Source organism: Spea bombifrons, chromosome 11, assembly GCF_027358695.1.
Source record: "Spea bombifrons isolate aSpeBom1 chromosome 11, aSpeBom1.2.pri, whole genome shotgun sequence".
Taxonomy (NCBI): domain Eukaryota; kingdom Metazoa; phylum Chordata; class Amphibia; order Anura; family Pelobatidae; genus Spea; species Spea bombifrons.
Window position 1 is genome coordinate 32412320 of NC_071097.1, and position 18001 is coordinate 32430320.

Sequence of the window (18001 nt, forward strand, 5' to 3'; positions counted from 1 at the left end):
TAATATATTTAAACATTAATCTAAATATTGGTAGTGTATAAGAAACTAGAATAATCCACATTCCCTACCAGGGCCTGAATAATAATAATCATTTTAAAAAATATATATTAAAAAAAATGGTTTTTTTTTAACATAATGGAAAGGTTTCTAACGAAAATTCTTGTTTCTATTTACCAGCGTAGGGCTGTCGAGATATACAGAGGCCTTAGGTTACTACTGATCACAGTACTTGACATAATCGACTACTTACTACATAAATTAAACAATATAACAGAGCACCGCAAACTATTCATCTACCATCCACTTGTGTTTTAATAATAATATCCTACATCTAGCTTTTTTTTATTATTAGTTTTAAAATAGAAAAAAAAAGTCTGTAATGGGTTCTGATCCTATGTACTTAGATGCATTACAGATGAGCCATGCCTTCCTCCAGTCCTAATTGTGTTAATTAGAATTAGGTTTGCCTACACTAGACGACGTATTTGTGCACTGTGGTCAGGTTTTCTATGATGTGGTATATAGATTATTATTATTATTATTATTTTTTTTTTTTTTTTGCATGCAGAACCTGATCCATTAAGCATGCAGCACCCCCCAAAAAAGTTGACCTTCGTCGGAAGTTCTCTACAACGATTTCCAGCAGCTGTTTAACTTCATTTTAATCATATATCATTTTTTTTTTAATTAGTTTTATTATTATTATTATTATTTTTTCTTCTTACACAGATACCCTAGCCTGAGTAGAGTAGTCTGGTATTATTAACACCATTATAAATAGCAGCGAAAAAAAGCTATTGCAGCATGAATGTACATAACACTAAAAAGGTCTACTCCCACCCCAAAAAATAATCTTTAAAAAAAAAAAAAAAAAATGTGTCCGTCTTATAAGGTACACAATTATTAAGTAAAAAATATAACAAATAATAATAAAAAAATATGATTCTATCATACTTATCAATACTGGAGATGTAGGCTCACGTAGCAGTAAAGGGATTCTGCTTTACACTTCATAGTACAGAATAAGTAATTCGCTTCAAGCGGTTTGTAGGATTTCTGCTACATCTTCCAACGAGTTAGGATACCTTTGGTAAGTCGTCTTCTAAGGGCGGGGGTGGGGATGGGGGGTGGGATAGTGTATAGTTATGAATCACGAAATTAAGTGCATGCTCCAGTTTAGGACAGAAATTCTTCACCACATCCACAACAAACCAGCGGGGAGATGAACTTGCACCAGTCTAATGAGATGTCTCTACTGATCGGGGGGGAATCCGGAAAAGGGGATTAAAGGTACCAAGCAGACGTTCGTATAAATCAAAGTGCAATAAAAAAAAACGAGGACAGTTACACTCCGCAGTTTTGCATTATATACTGGACACTAAAGTTCAGTAAGGTGACTGTAAATAATAACAATGACATCACAAAAGAACCTAAAAAAGACCCATTTCTTCAGTAGATCAGAGGGAGCGTGCAGGTTTTGAAGAACACTTCAGGTCTTCTAAGCCCCCCCCACGGATCTCCGGCGGCTGCCGAGGTCGGCCAAGGCGCTCAACTCCACCGGAAGGGGACGTGGCGCGGCCGGTCGCCCCCTTCTTTGACCAGAGGTTTGTGGAACTCCCTGCCGGCGCGGGAGTGGATGCTCGCCCAGCAGTACTCGCAATAATACTGCAGGCAAGTGACGTTGGCACAGAAGAACGGAGCAAACTTCCCTCCGCAGCGGGTGCCCTGGCACTCGTCGCACATCTGGTCGTCCAGCACATATGGTTTCACTTCCACCTGAAACAGCAGGAAGGGATAATTAGAGCACACGGAACGAGAGGATCATAAAATATCCTTTTATAAAGGGAATGCGAAATGGAAATTGTAGCAGGAATTTCTGGGTCACGCGAGAACTTCTTGGATGCAACATTTTAACCGGTCGGATTCTCAAAGCGATGGATATTTATTGGATTCTAAAAAAACGTAAGCAGCCCGACGATCAGATACTTCCAGCGGCAAATCAAGAGTTATGGATCAAGCTTGGCCTTTCATGACTCTTATTATTCATGAACAAATATTACAATTCTTCTATAAATTAGACAATTCTCCGCGGAAAAAGGGAAAGCTGGAACCTTGCCGAAAGAATCGACGCAATCGTTACCATGGAAATAGTGAATTATATTTACAGTTCAATCAGCATTGCAAAAATGGCCAGGGATGAGTAGAAGGCGCTCAAACCAAAGAGATTTATTCCCCAAAGCAACCCCACAGAGCCCCTCCTGATGGATTTTGCTCCAGGATGAAAAGAGCGATCTAAAAAGTTTTAATGCCAACTCGGCTCGTCCTGCGGGAGAAACTCAAAGCTTGGCTCTGCGTAAAAAAGGAATTCTTGTTGGTGTGGGGGGGGCTGGGTATTAATACTTTAATGCAGATTTTTTTTGCGTTTCTCGTGCCTCACATATAAAAAATATAATATAATAAGAATTTTTTGTATTATTAAATATTGGAAGTGCATAAGAAATTAGAATAATCCACATTCCCTGCCAGAGCTTGAGAAATAATATAAAAAATACATTTAAACATTTTTACATAAAAAATATAATATAATATAATAAATTAAATTCAAATAATAAAAATAACTAATGGAAAGAGCCGCTGGACTCCAGATATCCCTCGGTAACATCAAAGGGGTCTTTCTCCGTCTGGTTGTCCTTTTTGTACTTCTGCACTACTGATATTTTATCAAATGCTTTGTTGCTACTCAACGGTAATTGATTTATACTATTTCAACATCTGTTCATCAAAAACGGCATTTTCTTCCTATTAAAGCAAGGTCAAAGCAACTATTCTGCCTGAAAAGCTGAGCGCGCCGCGGCGAGGAGGAGGAAGAGGAGGAGAGAGCGGCTCGAATTAAACCAACAGCCTCGCACTTTCATACGGAACAACCATTTCTCACAGTAATAAGAAACGTCCGGAGTATTCCAAACATAGCCGAAGTAATATTTTGTGGCTTAAGATGGATTTACGGCGGGCCGGCGTGGGGCAATCAATATTTCAGGCAGATTAGTAAACGAAATAAAATGCGGGAAATATAAATATAAATCGAAAGGAACAAAAATAAATAAAAATATGAATTTAAAAAAAAAAATAAAAAAAAAAAAAAAAAGCAAGGGGCTCATTTGTAGAACTTCTCTTTTAGCACGTTTTCCTTTTTACGTCTCACAGGGGACAGAAGGATTTAACCCCCAGAGAGGGACTGCTGTTTCTAAAGGAGGACACTTGGCAGGTATGTATTTTGAAATCGGACTTACTAAATAGTTGGTTTGTAACTTATTTTAAAAATAAGTAAATAAAAAAAAAAAAGTCAGCCCGTCTTGTACGGAAGTAGTAATACCAGGAGCGCTGCGGACAAGCACCTAACCTTCCAACTCTAGCTTTCCTTCCATATAAGTTACAGAAGTATAGTAAACAGGCTTAAAGCGATATTAAAACGAGCAGCCGGTCGGGGAATAAAAGTTAAAGCAAACGTTATTAAAATATCGTAAAACCTTCTAAACCAACCCAAAGAGAAGCCGAGAACATATAGCCTGAAATACTTTGTTGACCGTAATGTTTGTTTCATCGCGAGGAGCCGAACTGTACCAACGTAGAGCTCTTTAGAGAACATTTCTCTCGTACGTAAATATTCTGCCGCACGCCGGACAAAAGGCTTTGATGTGCACTTAAAAAGTACGACAGAATAATTACAGAGTACGGAAGGTGTTTCATATCACAGAAAACACACAAAAAAAAAACACATTACAATTACAAAGCATTATTGACAGAACTAAAGAATGAACGGGACAGGAGATTATACGTTATCGGCGCGTCTCTTATTATCGCGCCCGTGTCGGGCTGAACGGTTAAAAGGAAATATACAATAGATATTTTTTTGGGGAAAAAATACCTAATATGGTGCAAAAGCTTCCAAGGGAACGGAACAAAGGTCTGCCTTTGAAACTTTGAAAAGCGGACTTGGTAACATAGCAATGAGTGGTCCAATCAGCTGTAATATTCCATTGGTTTCTATGGTGATAAGTCCACTTAAATCTTTGCACCTGAATCCCCTATGCAGTCTTAAACCCTGTGCCGGCTCCATGTTCGCACCGGCGTAAATCACATAAAGGTCTATGACTGGCCCTTCCAACACATTTGGGGTCCTGGATCACGACCCCCGTTACAGGACTGGTATCTACTAATACTGTAACGTCATCTCCCTGCTATGCTGGTTATAGGCAACCAGTAGACAACGCACCCTATGACCCGGGAGAAGGGTCTATCGCCCCCCCCCATAACAGTATCCCCTCCTTTTGTTTAGAATTTGGGTTCTACACACAAAAGGACTTTTGCTGGGATTCTTTATGTTGCAGGCAAGGCCAAACAGCTCAAGAAGCCAGACCCGTTCGTGGCTCAGCCCAGGGTAAGTTTGTGCCACTAGCCGGGATCACACCCCTCCAGTTCCTTTCAACACCAAAGCGATGTTTTTTCCCGGGTGTGTTTTTGGACGTAACGTTAAACTAGAACTCGGCCGCTGCCGACACGTACGGTCCTCCGTCATTCACTTACGCGTTTGTCAATGTCATTGTGCTGGAGCTGGACGAAGCGAGCGCTGATGGCAGCGATGTAGCTCTGCTGATTGGAGAACGCCACGCGGCCGGCACCCTTTGGATATTTCAGTTCTGGATCTGTATCGATACCAGCGTAGCACACACCTCCATATAAACGATCCATGATCATTGCCAGTTCCACTGAAAGACAAAAAAAAAAAAAAAAGGTCAATTTTGACGAATTAGTGTGGTGGGCATTCACCAAGACCACCAGGCCAACAAAGCAAAAATTCATATTTTTTGTAGTACTAAAAAAAAAAGCCGCAAGGTTTAAAATGTTTCACGTACCAGCTCGTAAGGGCCGTGGAACTCCCCCAACAAAAATTGTCTTTCTTGGGTCTAGAGGCTGGGAGCCGTCCATCACAAAGTCGCTGTCGCTCAGATTCCAGGGCCGGATCTGTACCTGCGCAAGCAGAGCCATCGAAATTACTTTTTATTTTTCCCTCCATTTTACAACAACCTCTCAGTAACAATGTATACAGCGCTACAGCGACAAATACATTCTACAGCAGTAACTGTATCCAAAGGGGTAAGAAGGACGTTACATAGCGCGCTGTTCAGAATAAAGGATCTTCCATACGACTTTGATCCCCATTCACAACACAGACCACGTTATTATAAAAAACATGGAGTGATTTGGGTCTAAAGTCACTAGAACTGTAGGCTTTTTAGATAATGGAGTTTATTTCTCTCTGTGACATTGTTCTCTCGTAAGAGGACGCAGAACAAAGAGCCAATTAATACCCACAGATTTAGCAATTTAGGGTGGATAGAAAAAGAGGTCACCACAATAAAAACCAAACCCATTGGAAGTCTACGATATGCTGAACGCCGGGCTCTGTACGTAGAAGGTACTCGGTTAGCCGACGAGGGGTCTTACTGGTTTATCCTTGATGGTGGGGCTGGACACGCACAGATAGAGCTTTCCATCTTCTTCCAGACAGGCATCGATCAGAGCCTGCACAGAGCTTTCCTCTTGAAAGAGCAGGAAGGCATAACCTTTAAAAGACAAGAAAGAAGAAGCATTTGGTGAGTAAATCCCATAAAAAAACCCACCAAATTAGTTAATGTCCCATTATTCTGGAACTCCTGCACGTTGCTCTGCAGTGTTCTCATTTACGTATATATTTCAATTACCCATGAAACACAAAGAGGGACTTCAACCCAGGCTCCCTCTGAACGGGATCTGACTCTCCTGATAAGAGACATGGGGGGCTCTTGGTGCTGGGGTTTCAGCTGAGCCGTGACCCAAAAATAGTTTCATTCTGCGAATAATTGCTGCCGTTTTACAATAGACCCACCCACGAGGATCCCAACTTCAACATTCTAATTCCATTAACGAATGCGGATCTTAACCCCACCCACCAAGACCCTGGCATCAGCATTCTAATGGAAACAGGGTCAGTGACCTTCTTGTCTAGCCCTGATTTCAGTGCCACAAAACCAAATATCCTGGTAGCCCATATTCCAAGAAAAAAAAAAACCCCATAAAAACAAAGGGAATACGGAAAGAAACACGTCACAAACGACAATAAGAAAATTCATCAGACAATACGGCCTGGATGTATGCATCGTGACCCAACTGCATCTGGATATACATCAGACTATAAGAAATATTCATAAACCTCTTGATATGTCCACACCAAAAATAGGAAGTTATACCGTGTATGTATGTATAATTAGCAAGCTGGCCATTGTATCGGTTGCTATGGTGACCGCACCAGAACTATTTACATATAACTCCATATTTGATCAGATCTTTATAGCTCGATACGGTGTTGTCATTGTAAGGGGGAAACCATCAAGGATAGTTTGAAACCTTCTGAGGGTGATAAGAAGAAAACTGTCCATTGAGAAAGCACAGAGACTGTGCGCATGATCATACAATAAGTCACCTTGCTCACAATAACACTAACGAGAAGATGGATCCCACTCCCTAACATCTATGGGTTCTGAGGCTTAATGAGACAGAGAATCCCATTAAAATGTCATTTACCTTCGCGGCACAGCCAGGTGTCTCATTTAGGGAGGAAAATGTACCGTGTATTCATTTGACGACGCGTTCTGCGTCCGAGGACATTATTGCAAAGCGAAGAAATTGGTTTCTGCTTGGGGAACCGGGTAAAAGCCAAGCAGAATAAAATCCCCGAGCGAGCGACGTTCAGTAGAACATTATGTTCAAGGTGGCGCCTTTCAAAGACAAGCAATGACACCGTCTGAAAAACCCGAGCCAGAATAACGATGCTAATCCATAAAGCCTCAACGTAGAAGAAAGGAGCGTTCTACGGACGGTCTACAAGAGACAGGAGATCCGGCAAACGATGGCTGGGAGGTGGGGAATGTTTCCATAGAAAGAGATCTAATGCTACTTTATTACTGAAAATAACAAACCCCAATGCTTGTGCACAAGAGGGATAAAAGGAGAGATACGGGGGTGAGAATATTCCCTCGAATGGGTTTGGAACTTTTATAAATTGTATTTATTTGCGTCGCTCTGTGGAACGTTTCCATACCGGGCTACAAGCACATAAATATTCATATAATATATCAGAAGATACAAGCTGCAGAAGAATCGTTGGCATCGCTCTGTAGGGAAATCGAAGGAGGATTTCAAAGAGTAGAGAGAAAAAAATAAAACCGGATTAGATCATCTCATTTAGCGTAAATTAAACCCGCTATACACGGCTGCGGAGCATTACCTTCCCAGGAAATGTATAGCTCAAAAAATATGGACACCAAACATCGATGGCTGATAACCCCACATCTGCTTTGCTTGTAGTTGCCCGTTGATATTTCCAAACGGTTTTGTTGGAAAGACTTGGGGCCGTTTTTATTCTGTCTCCTTGGCTTTAGGGTCACGACGTACGGGGCCGACGAAGAGAAGGGGTCAGGGAAAAATAACTCCCAGTAGAAGCGACTAATACAGGGACAGAATTCAAAACCCGCATGGGATAGTCATAAAGCTATGTCAAGTCTAAGACAAGGACCAAGGGCCAGATGGGCCACACTGTTCTTATCCGCTGTCAGGTTCTATTGGTTGCTATGGCAATTGCACCATGCACAACCACCTACACATACATTGGGTTTGCCAATGTGTCTTCATCGCTAACTGAAGCCATTGCCTGCTGGTTTCCTCGTCATCGTTTAACCTACAAGGAGTTGGAGTGGAATGAGTAACAATCCGACAATCCCCGGCGACAACAATCCGACAATCCCCGGCGACAACAATCCGACAATCCCCGGCGACAACAATGCGACAATCCACGGTGAGCTCGGCTGTACGCCTCCCTAGGGTTACCAGTCGAATTCATTTTATTATTATTTACATTTCAGGAGAATATGAAGCAATTCAGTTATTCTTTAGTTTCTATAAAAAAACAAAAAAAATAATAATACAACAATCCTCATCAGTGTTTTTTTCCCAAGAGGACAGAACGTTCAAGCAGGAAATAAAAATTCCGATCCGCCATTAAAATTCCTTAACCCACCGCGCGCCAGGGAGCCGGGCAATTTAAAACAAAAGCATTATGTGCGGTGTATGAATGAACACACAATGCGCGTACACTAAAGACGCACTTGCTGGTTGTTGTATCATGCTATTCGCAGGCCGCCAACAACATGTGCTTCGCAACACACGTGACCCGATGCAATATATAAACACTTCCTTACGGCTAATAGATAAGGACACACGGGGTTCGTATACTCGGAATATAAGGGGCAAAGTGCGTGTTTTGTACAAAAGAAAAACATGGGTTTGTAGTTGGAGGACGGTTCGTATAATATCAGCGAGATGCTATAGACCGACTCCACGCAGAGAGCCTTAAACACAGGAGCGGAGCATTACACATACAATACGAATGTTTATATAATATATAGATATATATTTTAGAGCTTTTGGATTTGAAGGGGTTACCTTTGGGAGGGAAATAGGATTTGCTCTCCGCTTTATGAGGCCAGTCCACTACTAAAGGTCCAAATCTTCTGAAGCTGGCGGTGATCTCGTCTGGAAGAGAATATGGAAGAGAGATCACTTATCCCTCCCTGTCCAATACAACAAACAAAAACACTAATCAGGATCCCACAACATCTGAAGGCTAGACTAACACACCAAGCCCCTTTCATACTGGTAAAAAGAAAGACTCTGTCTAAATCACCCAGAGGGACCATCTGACTAATGAAAGTCTATGGAGAAAAGGACTTCATTAGCTTGAAACCAGCTTATAAGCTTGATGCGATACTTGTGTAGGTCACCTAAAAATCACATGGATGCCTAACAAAGGAGTCGATGTCCCTGTTGGAAATTGTTGGGTCCGTCGCAATGGGTCTTTTGGTCTCTCTTTGATCGTCGTCCACCATCTTTTATTCTGAGAGGCTAGTTTAGTAGTAAAACTAATTTAATTGAATTGCGTGCAATAAAAAACAAACAAAAAACAAAACGTTATGACCAGGAAAAGTACCTTCATCGATGTCTGGAGGCAATCCCCCGACAAAGACCTTCCGCGAATAACGTTCTACCCGTTCGCCGTTCTGCGTTGGAGAACTCAAGCCGGACGATAGCGATTGGTCACCGTGGCTGTCACTTAGGAAGCCGTCTTCAAACGGAAACAGTGAGGATCGACCTGGGAACAAAATCATTTTTACGGTCACATGAAGAGCAAGTTGTCAAAAAAACCCACAAAAAACGCAAATCTTTTGAAAAAAATCAAATGCCCAGCAGACGTCTCCAGGCTGATTAAGGAGGTAAAATAATCAAACTATTGGCTTTTAGAGCATAATTCAATAAAATTGGGTTATGATTGACTTTGCAGAATGCTTCCATTATCATGGTAAATAGTCTGTGAAGATGCTGGAAGTTGAGGAGAACCACAGTATTTTATTTAAAAAAAAGCAACAAACCAAGAGATCATCGCACACCACGCAAATATTTACCGGAGTGATCAATATCGGGGATCCCGTCACACTATACGGCCGTATATCGCTTAGCCGGCCACTACATCAAAGCGTCCCAACTTCGCCGAGTTTGTCTAACTTTTCATGACTATATTGCTTACCAAGGAGCTGAATCAGTGGGACTGCAGCTTAACCCGCTGAGACTCGCAAGCCATTTAAAGCCCTCTCTGGACACCATTAACGAGGATCCTGTGTGGCCAGAGGGGACGCGTAGCCTAAAAACCCAAGGCCATGTAAAATATAGCGGGACTCGTAGAAATCGGGGTACTTTGAGGCAGTGGCGGCCAAGCAGTATCTGGCCGTATCGCCTTCTTTTAACCCGAACCTTATAAAATATACACAGGATCGAGTTTGAACGCTTTGTTTGGAGAGATCTTACAGATCACTTACATGTAGGAGGAAAAGTCACCCCCCAAAGGGGCAAATATACTATCAGGGGGTACATTAAAAGGGATGGATACAAGGAATTGGCAGTATATAGGCAGTGAAGTCTATCAATACCCCGTCTCATCTGCTCCCGCGCAGCCCTATGTGGGGTCCGCTCGGCCCCTCTAGCAAATGAATCGCAATCCACGTACAAACTCACACTTCAGGGAGTAGATGTCAGAGTGTAAAACAACTTTGCGGCCCCCTACAATTCACTTCCCACCCGGTAAGAACGCTAAACCCTCTAAGCACCGAATAGACGTGAAATCCATTCTCTACGGGGCGTTCAACCTCCCTCTGGAACCCCGACGGACAGAAACCAAAGCAAGACCCACACGTTGGACAGAAGATAATTTGCGTTATTGATAAAAGTGAAAAAAAAAAAAAAAAAAAATCAAACACTGGCATTAAATCAAAAAATAATAAAAAAAAGAAAGCAATTAAAATCAATCATGGCTGCAGCACCCAAAGAGTTAAAATAAAAAATCACCAAAATGAAATTGATATATATATATATATATATATATATATATATATATTTTTTTTTTAACAGATTTTTCAGATTTTGACAAGCAAAAAATAAATAATAAAATCTAGAGATCTCCTAAAGCAGCGTATTTACCTCGTCTCCTCCCATAGCTCCTGGCTGCATGTGAATAGAGGAAAACGGGAGGAAAGTTCGATTAATATCAAGTTGCTCAATCACACATTTTTGTTTCGCTAGTCTGGCCATCGCTATAACAACTCTGTAACCCAAGGACTCAAATCGCATTCCGAGAGGTTTTACAGAATGCCCCGGATTTTGGATAGACTCCCAACGTAATGCATAAAACACCTGTGCAAAAGCAGGAACGTCCAAATAAGGCAGAATTGGTCGGAATTTTGTGTACGTAGGTTAAGGAAACTTGGTTTGTCTCACACAAAAAAAAAACATTTAGGTAGGAACGAAAAAACAAAAAAAATATTTTTTTCAATATAAAAAACGATAATCTAAAATTAATTTTTGGAGCTGTATTATAATGTTTTTTTTTTTTTTTCTGGTCCTTTAATTATCGTGGTTAAGATCCAGTTCAGTATATAATGGATGCGACAGGCATGTATAAAATACAGCGTAATCAGAGACAAAAGGGTGTTTGGGCTTTTAGTAATAGCTTATTCACAACAAACAAATAAAAAACAGAAATAAATGGAAGTCACTAGATGTAGAAAGGAAAAAAAAAAGTTTTCACTAAAGCATTACAAGAAGAGATAAACATAGAAATGACCACGGTCCATGAATATTTTTTTGTTTGTTTTTTTGTTTTTAGTTTTCCCCTGAAAAAATAAATAGAGCGTTATACTTTAAAGTCCCAGCACGATTCCTTTCAACTTTTCTGTGCAGATTTTTATTTTCCACCAAAGGCAATTTTTGTAAAGTTATCTGTCAAAGCGCGTGCCGTGCCAAGACGGCCCAATGATCCGGCAGCTGAGCTGATTCCCATGATGCTTTGCCATCCGTGGCAGCTGGAAGGTTGGAGGTGACCCTTCCTTACGCCAAGGACAGGTGTTCTCTCGAATAGCCGAGACATTAACGAGGATAGAAAAAAGGTAAATTAGGGAAAATGGGCAAACCCCAGGTTACCATGGGAACGGTGATCTAGCCTATACGGCCAGCGGTCTCATACACATGCTTAAAAATTGTAAGAGAATGTTATTTTTACACCTGGTAAGAAATCCAATATTATGTTCTGGCGAGTGATCCCTTTGTGCACAAATTAGAGAGAGAAAAAAGAAAAAAAAAAGGGGGAAATAATATTGTCCATAAAAACTAACCCTACGGGTTAAAAAAAAATTATATATTACGATTATTCTTTAAAATGAAATGAAAAACGACTAATGACTATTCTCCAAAGAAACAATAAAAGCAAAAACTCCAAGACAGGATACATACATTGATATATATATATATATATATATATATATATATACATATACACACATATATATATACACACATATATATATACACACATATATACATATACACATATATATATACATATACACACACACACACACACACACATATATAGACATATACATATACACACACACTGTATATATAACAAACATCCTCTACAGAATAGCCAAAAATGACAGAATATTCTCCGCCTAATATTATTTAATAGCACGTAAACTGGCTAAAAAAAAAAAATTAAAAATAAAAAAATTAAAAAAAACATTTTAAAAAATAAATAAATAAAAAGATTGCAATATCTCAAGAGCCATCTCTACCAATATGTCTTAACGGATGTTTATGTGCCCCTGTCATTAAAATACTTTGGAGAGGGTAACTTTTTACCTATACATTGTGGTGCACTGTACAATGGGGGTATTTATATTTATTATATACAGACACACACACACACACACACATTAAATAAGGTAAATATGTCATACATATATATATATGTTATACAGTATTAATATTCTATATAATAACACATACCGTATATTATAAAGCGGTTTAAGTACCCGCAGTGGATCCGGTCAGACCGTTACCGTCAATGTCACTGCTAATTTTTTTTGGGGGGGGAATAATGCCACGGAATGTGCAGACGTTCAAGTGTAATGTAAAGTAAAATAAATGACACAAAAAGCATTTGTTTCCGCATGGCTGAAAGTACAAACAATTCTATTTTTTAAAGTTCCAAGCTTCCCAAGGAAGTTTTCTTTCACCGGGTGCAGAAGTTTAGCAAATTGTGACAGATGTTGATTTAATTAGCAAGCGCACGAAAAATGCTTTAACCGAACGTCAGTTTATTTCCAGTAGAATTTGGTTAACAAAAGCGCGCAGACGGGTGTTGAGTTTCTATTGCTTTTTCTTTTCACGCTTTGTTGCTTTTTAATTAAAAACGGAAAAATAAGCAGCTGAATGTAAAATACATATTTTTTGTGAAGTTAAATGTTATTTTTCTTTAAAGATTGTTCTGTGGCAGGCAGAAGAGAGACACGATTTTGCTCTTTTGGAAAAAGCTTAAGTATTCATTTCACAAGGAAACCTAGAATTTGTTGGCTGATGAGAACCATTCGGCCCTCGGTCTGGCGTTGATCAGCCACCTCGTGGCACTTTAAGACTGGCGGCCCGCCTGATACCGTAAGTGCGGCCAGCAGCTGGATGAAGCGCAGCTGTGCGATATTATTTCATGCTCGCGTGGTATCGGGCATATCGAGCCGTCGGCCACACACTGCTGCACCCGATCGGATGAGCGATTGCCCGGTGTGCCAGATGGCCGGTCTGGGCCTGGTGCCCATCATCCCTACCGTGAACACCTCAAACCTTTTTTGGTCTTGTCTTTCAGGATGGCCATATGTCTATGTTATGCATAACCAGACTTGTGGATTCTGATTCGTATGAACTAAAAATTTGGTAAATTCGGCAATTCGTACGAAGCCCCAAAAAACAAGGCTGGACCCCCCCCAAAGAACCAGAGGAAAGCTCCGAATTTTCATCCAACATTCACTCACACGCTCATTCACTCACACTCTCTAAATGTTTCTCTATCTTCTCTGCCGACCACTCCCACATCTTCCTCTTGTCCCTTCTCTTCTGTCCATCTCCAATCCTTAATCTGGTCTCCTATTTCTTTGTCTGTATCTCCCCGGACGCAACCCTGAGACTTCTGACAAAATGGCGGTGCTTCAGTGACACAGGGAAGAGGACGTCACCGAAAGCTCTAAGGGTAATACAGCGGTGCTTGTGGCGACGTAATCTTTCCGATCCTCCTCCGAGGAGAGGACATTACCCCAAGCGCCGTCACTTTGCCCGCTCGTGAACTGAGGGCAATATGGCGGCGTTCGCAGTGACGTCCTCTAGAAGATGCGGAAGAAGATCCTGAAGTGGTCCGCAGAGAAGGTAGGGAAATGGAGAGCGTGAGAGTGAATGAGAGTGGGTGAAAGAGTGAATGAGAGTGAACGTGGGCACTGAATATTGTTCCCAAATTAAAAATGTCCCAGAATTTTTAGCCGAAGGAAATGGGCCAAAACTTAACAGAAGAATTTGTCTGAATCATTTTTGGCCCATTTGCACACATACATATTAATATTAAATATAATATATATATCCTCCCACTCTTTCCTAGTAATTTCTCTCACAGATAGGAGCTGGGAACGTAAGTTATTTCTCTACGTATCCAGTTGTATATTCTTGTATTGGTTATGGGTTACTTTGTATTTAAGTCGGTTGATTATGTATCATATTGTTTTCTCGTTACCTTTGGCACACTAGAACAGGTCAGACATTCAGCGTAATCCTTTCTTGGAACTGTACACGGGGTCGCAGAAAAATAAATAAATAAAACGATCCATTCATTATGTAACCTACCGCATGTATTTAATGAATAACCAGGTCATCGGGGACAGAGCAGAACTGAACTTTGAACTGTATCCATGATGTGTTTGGGGCATAATCCGTAGACTTTTCGCTTTTTAGTATGCCCTAGAGTGGAGTCGGCTTCACTACTCCAGGTACAGGGAGGAAAAAGTCAGCGTGTATTTGGTTAAAGCCCATCTGTCCCGTGGAAATAACGCTGGATTGAATCAACAGACCATAAAACCCAACTTAAACATTGTGTAAAAAAAAATAAAAAAAAATCTAATAGTTTAAAAAGGAATTTTAATTAAAAATTAGCATTTTCATTAGTGACTTTTTCTGCTGAGAAAAATAAGTGTATCCCAGAACACCTTGTCATAATTGGCTATTTATTTACAATTTAAATTTTGTTTCGAAAAGTCTGTAGCATGTTTTTAAGAGTGAAGAAAAAAAATAGCAGATTAGAGGTAAATCCAGAATTCTCCAGAAAAAGTTCAATTGTAGCTATTTAAACGAATTTAGAAAAAAACAGTTTGAGTGTTGTATACTAGTAAGAGGTATTAGAACAAAAAATATAAGCAATACTGCATTACTTCAATGATTCTAGAAAACGGCAAATGAAAGAATTTTATTTTTTACATTTCAAAAATATAGGATTACAAAAAAATCGTATTGCGCTGGCATAACGGGGGAGGGGATACTTTTTTATTCATATATTTTATTCATTTTTTTTTTTAAATTGCCCAACAGATCATCTAAAATCTGGGACCCAGCACATTTGCGTGAATATGTGGGGTCACATGGTATCTATTTAGGGGAGGAGCTTTGGGCCCCCACAGTAAACCTCACCGTAGGGCCCTGGAATTTTTTTGTGTTACGCCACTGATTACTAACATAAGAAGAAACAGGTTAAAAAAATTAAAAAAAATGTAAAAAAAAATAAAAAAAAAAAAAATCTGATTTTGTTTGGAGCAACAGCATATAAAACCAGTGACCTCCAGTGTAATCAAAGTGCTGTGCCCAAAAAAAAAAAAAAAAAACCCTAACTCAATCTGCTGTCATACTGGAAAAATGGTGGAAACATCCACGCAAGATGACTTCATAATGAAATGTCCCAAAGGCTCTTGCTGCTCAGCAATGGACTCCATCCAGACTCATCGAGCTGGAACAAAAGCCTGGAACAAACCCCCATCTTCCACGGTATATTACCGCTGCAAGGGGAGGCTTGGAGGTTGGAGAATTCTTCTTTGGAACACCAATAGAATTTCATATTTAGGTAAATTGTACTGGCTACAAGAGAAAATATCCTTCGCATTTCATGTTTTTTTTTTATTTTTTTTTTTGATGCGGTCCAAAAAAATTAAAAAAAATATGACGATGAGAAATGTTTTAGAAGATCTATCAGTTTATTCTTTATTTTTTATCAGCATTCCCTGAAAAATGGTGACTAAGGCAAAATTATTTCTGGTTTAGGCATTCAACAGCACTAGCAATCATGGTTGTTACGCTGCATTTAGTGACCATTTCATCAACGTAGACGCAAAATGCACTTTTGAAACAGAGGGAATAACATTCTTTTTTAAGAAAAAGCTGTAGGAGCTTTTAAAAAAAATAATTAAAAAAGTGAATGGTGGCGAGGTGATATATAGAAGACGCCAGACTGTTGTATGCTTGTAACACCGAAAAAGTGAGCGCTTATCAGAAAGAAGCAGCCGAGGGAGAAGAAACCGTAAACGTGCAGAATCCTGAATAACCGCGATAACACTTCAAAGGCCGAGGAGAACGCCACTCAATCCAGAAATAAAGAAGAAAACGTTTCCCTCTATATAACATTGTAGCTGCTCCGCATACTTAATTATTTCATTTGTAAGTTTAAAAGGTACGGAAAGAAGAGAGGATATTGTTACAATGATTCCTTACGTCACAGAGCGAGAAGAAATCAAAACGTTCGGACCTGCATATTATAATAAAAATATCTGCAAACCTGGGCAATATTTATGCAGTCTAAATGGAAAAAGATAGCAATGGGAGTCATATATATATATATTATATTATATACATATACACACACACACCCTATCTGATCGATTATAAGATGCCCACGATAATAAGACGACCCTCAGATACGTCTTATACCCCCCTATATGCCATTCTGCCTCCCTGATATGCCTTTTAACCCCTTATTTGCCACTCTACCCCCAGATATGCATTATACACCTCTATAAGCCACTCTGACTCCCTGCTATGACTTTTAACCCCCTATATGCCACGTGCAGACACCCACCGGCTGCCAGAGAGAAGGATCCAGGTCCCCTGCAGCACTGCGGGGGATCTGGATCTTTGTCTTATAGTCAGACCTCAATTTGAGATCTGATTCTAAGACGACCTCCAATATAAGACGAGGAGTATTTTTTAGAGTATATATATATATATATATATATATATATATATATATATATATATATATATATATATATATATATATATATATATATATATATATACATACACACACACACACACACCACAGTATATATGAGTGATAAAGGGCCTTTGTACTCCTATAAAGAGATTCCACTGAAGATCAGCCGTTTCCAGCTACATGTTACAACATTAACCCTGTCTGCGCTGGTCTTCTGATCCATTTCATGTTTCAATGGACAAAAATTGCTTTTTTTTCAAAAACAAGGAAATGTCTAAGTGACCCCAAAGTTTTGAACAGTCGTGGATTTGTCTCATAATACAAGATGTTTACTGTATTAAACAGCAAGTTTTGGCAGCTTCATGACCACGTATAGTTGCGGATTATGTCACGTATGCACCTGAGACAGGAAAGCAGAGGACTCATTAGCCGTCGGCTTCATCAAAACGTTTTCCTGCGTTACCAAGATAATCCTTTCCAGATATAGAACATCAACAAAGGAAAATAACCAGCGCTCCGCTTCTAAATAATTTACCGCGATAACCGGGAAGGAAGTACAGCCGAGAACGGCACGGGGTTAGAGAGGCAGAGGAAACATTTCAATAACCTACAAAACGCTGAAAAAAAGATATAGAAATACAGATTCCCGCTCTGGGTCTAACCCGCAGTAGCCTAACCTGACAGCAGGAGGCGTATCTTACGGACGGACAAAAAGGGAAGATTACAACAGCAACAAAAATAATAATAAATAAAATAATTAATAATAATAAAAAAACATGAAAATAATGTTGCCAACGAGAAAAAAAAAGCCAAAATAATTGTAAAACGAATTTGTATATATATTTTTTTTTTTTTAATTCAGGGAAACTAATTGCTTCTAGAAATTTCATTAAAGAAGCAGATGTTTGATTTATGCAAAGCGAGTGTAAATATAGAAGGCTGTATTCAGTAATCCGTTTTCTATGAAACCGCATATCGAAGCATTATAAACACATACAGGAAAGGCAGAACTCGCGAAAAATAACTGTCAACGGTCTTGGATTTACTTTAACAGTCCTGAAGCGCGAGTTATGCCTGCGTTGCCCCAACTATTATCACTTTGGTACTGCCGTCAGCTCTCCATGCTCTGCAGAGGTGCCATGTTGGCATTCCATGGATGGAGACATTTTGTGATGTCACGCCGCCGCCCACATATTCGTGGTGGAGCCGCGTATGTCGTAGGCCTTA

General features: G+C 39.9%; 1 protein-coding gene across 2 annotated transcripts in view; it reads right to left on the reverse strand.

Moving 5' to 3' along the window:
• Positions 1 to 352: 352 nt before the first annotated feature.
• CPEB3 (cytoplasmic polyadenylation element binding protein 3) overlaps positions 353 to 18001 on the reverse strand; it is a 35484-nt gene continuing 17835 nt past the window's right edge. Inside the window, exons 5-11 of one of the 2 annotated variants that reach the window (XM_053451352.1) lie at positions 10624 to 10647; positions 9083 to 9244; positions 8539 to 8628; positions 5506 to 5624; positions 4914 to 5028; positions 4585 to 4766; positions 353 to 1776 (exon numbers count right to left, since the gene is read on the reverse strand). In XM_053451352.1, coding sequence (XP_053307327.1) covers positions 1549 to 1776; positions 4585 to 4766; positions 4914 to 5028; positions 5506 to 5624; positions 8539 to 8628; positions 9083 to 9244; positions 10624 to 10647 — 920 coding nt within the window. In that variant the 3' untranslated portion in view covers positions 353 to 1548. The remainder of the gene's footprint in view (positions 1777 to 4584; positions 4767 to 4913; positions 5029 to 5505; positions 5625 to 8538; positions 8629 to 9082; positions 9245 to 10623; positions 10648 to 18001) is intronic. The other variant, XM_053451353.1, reaches the window with a different exon arrangement.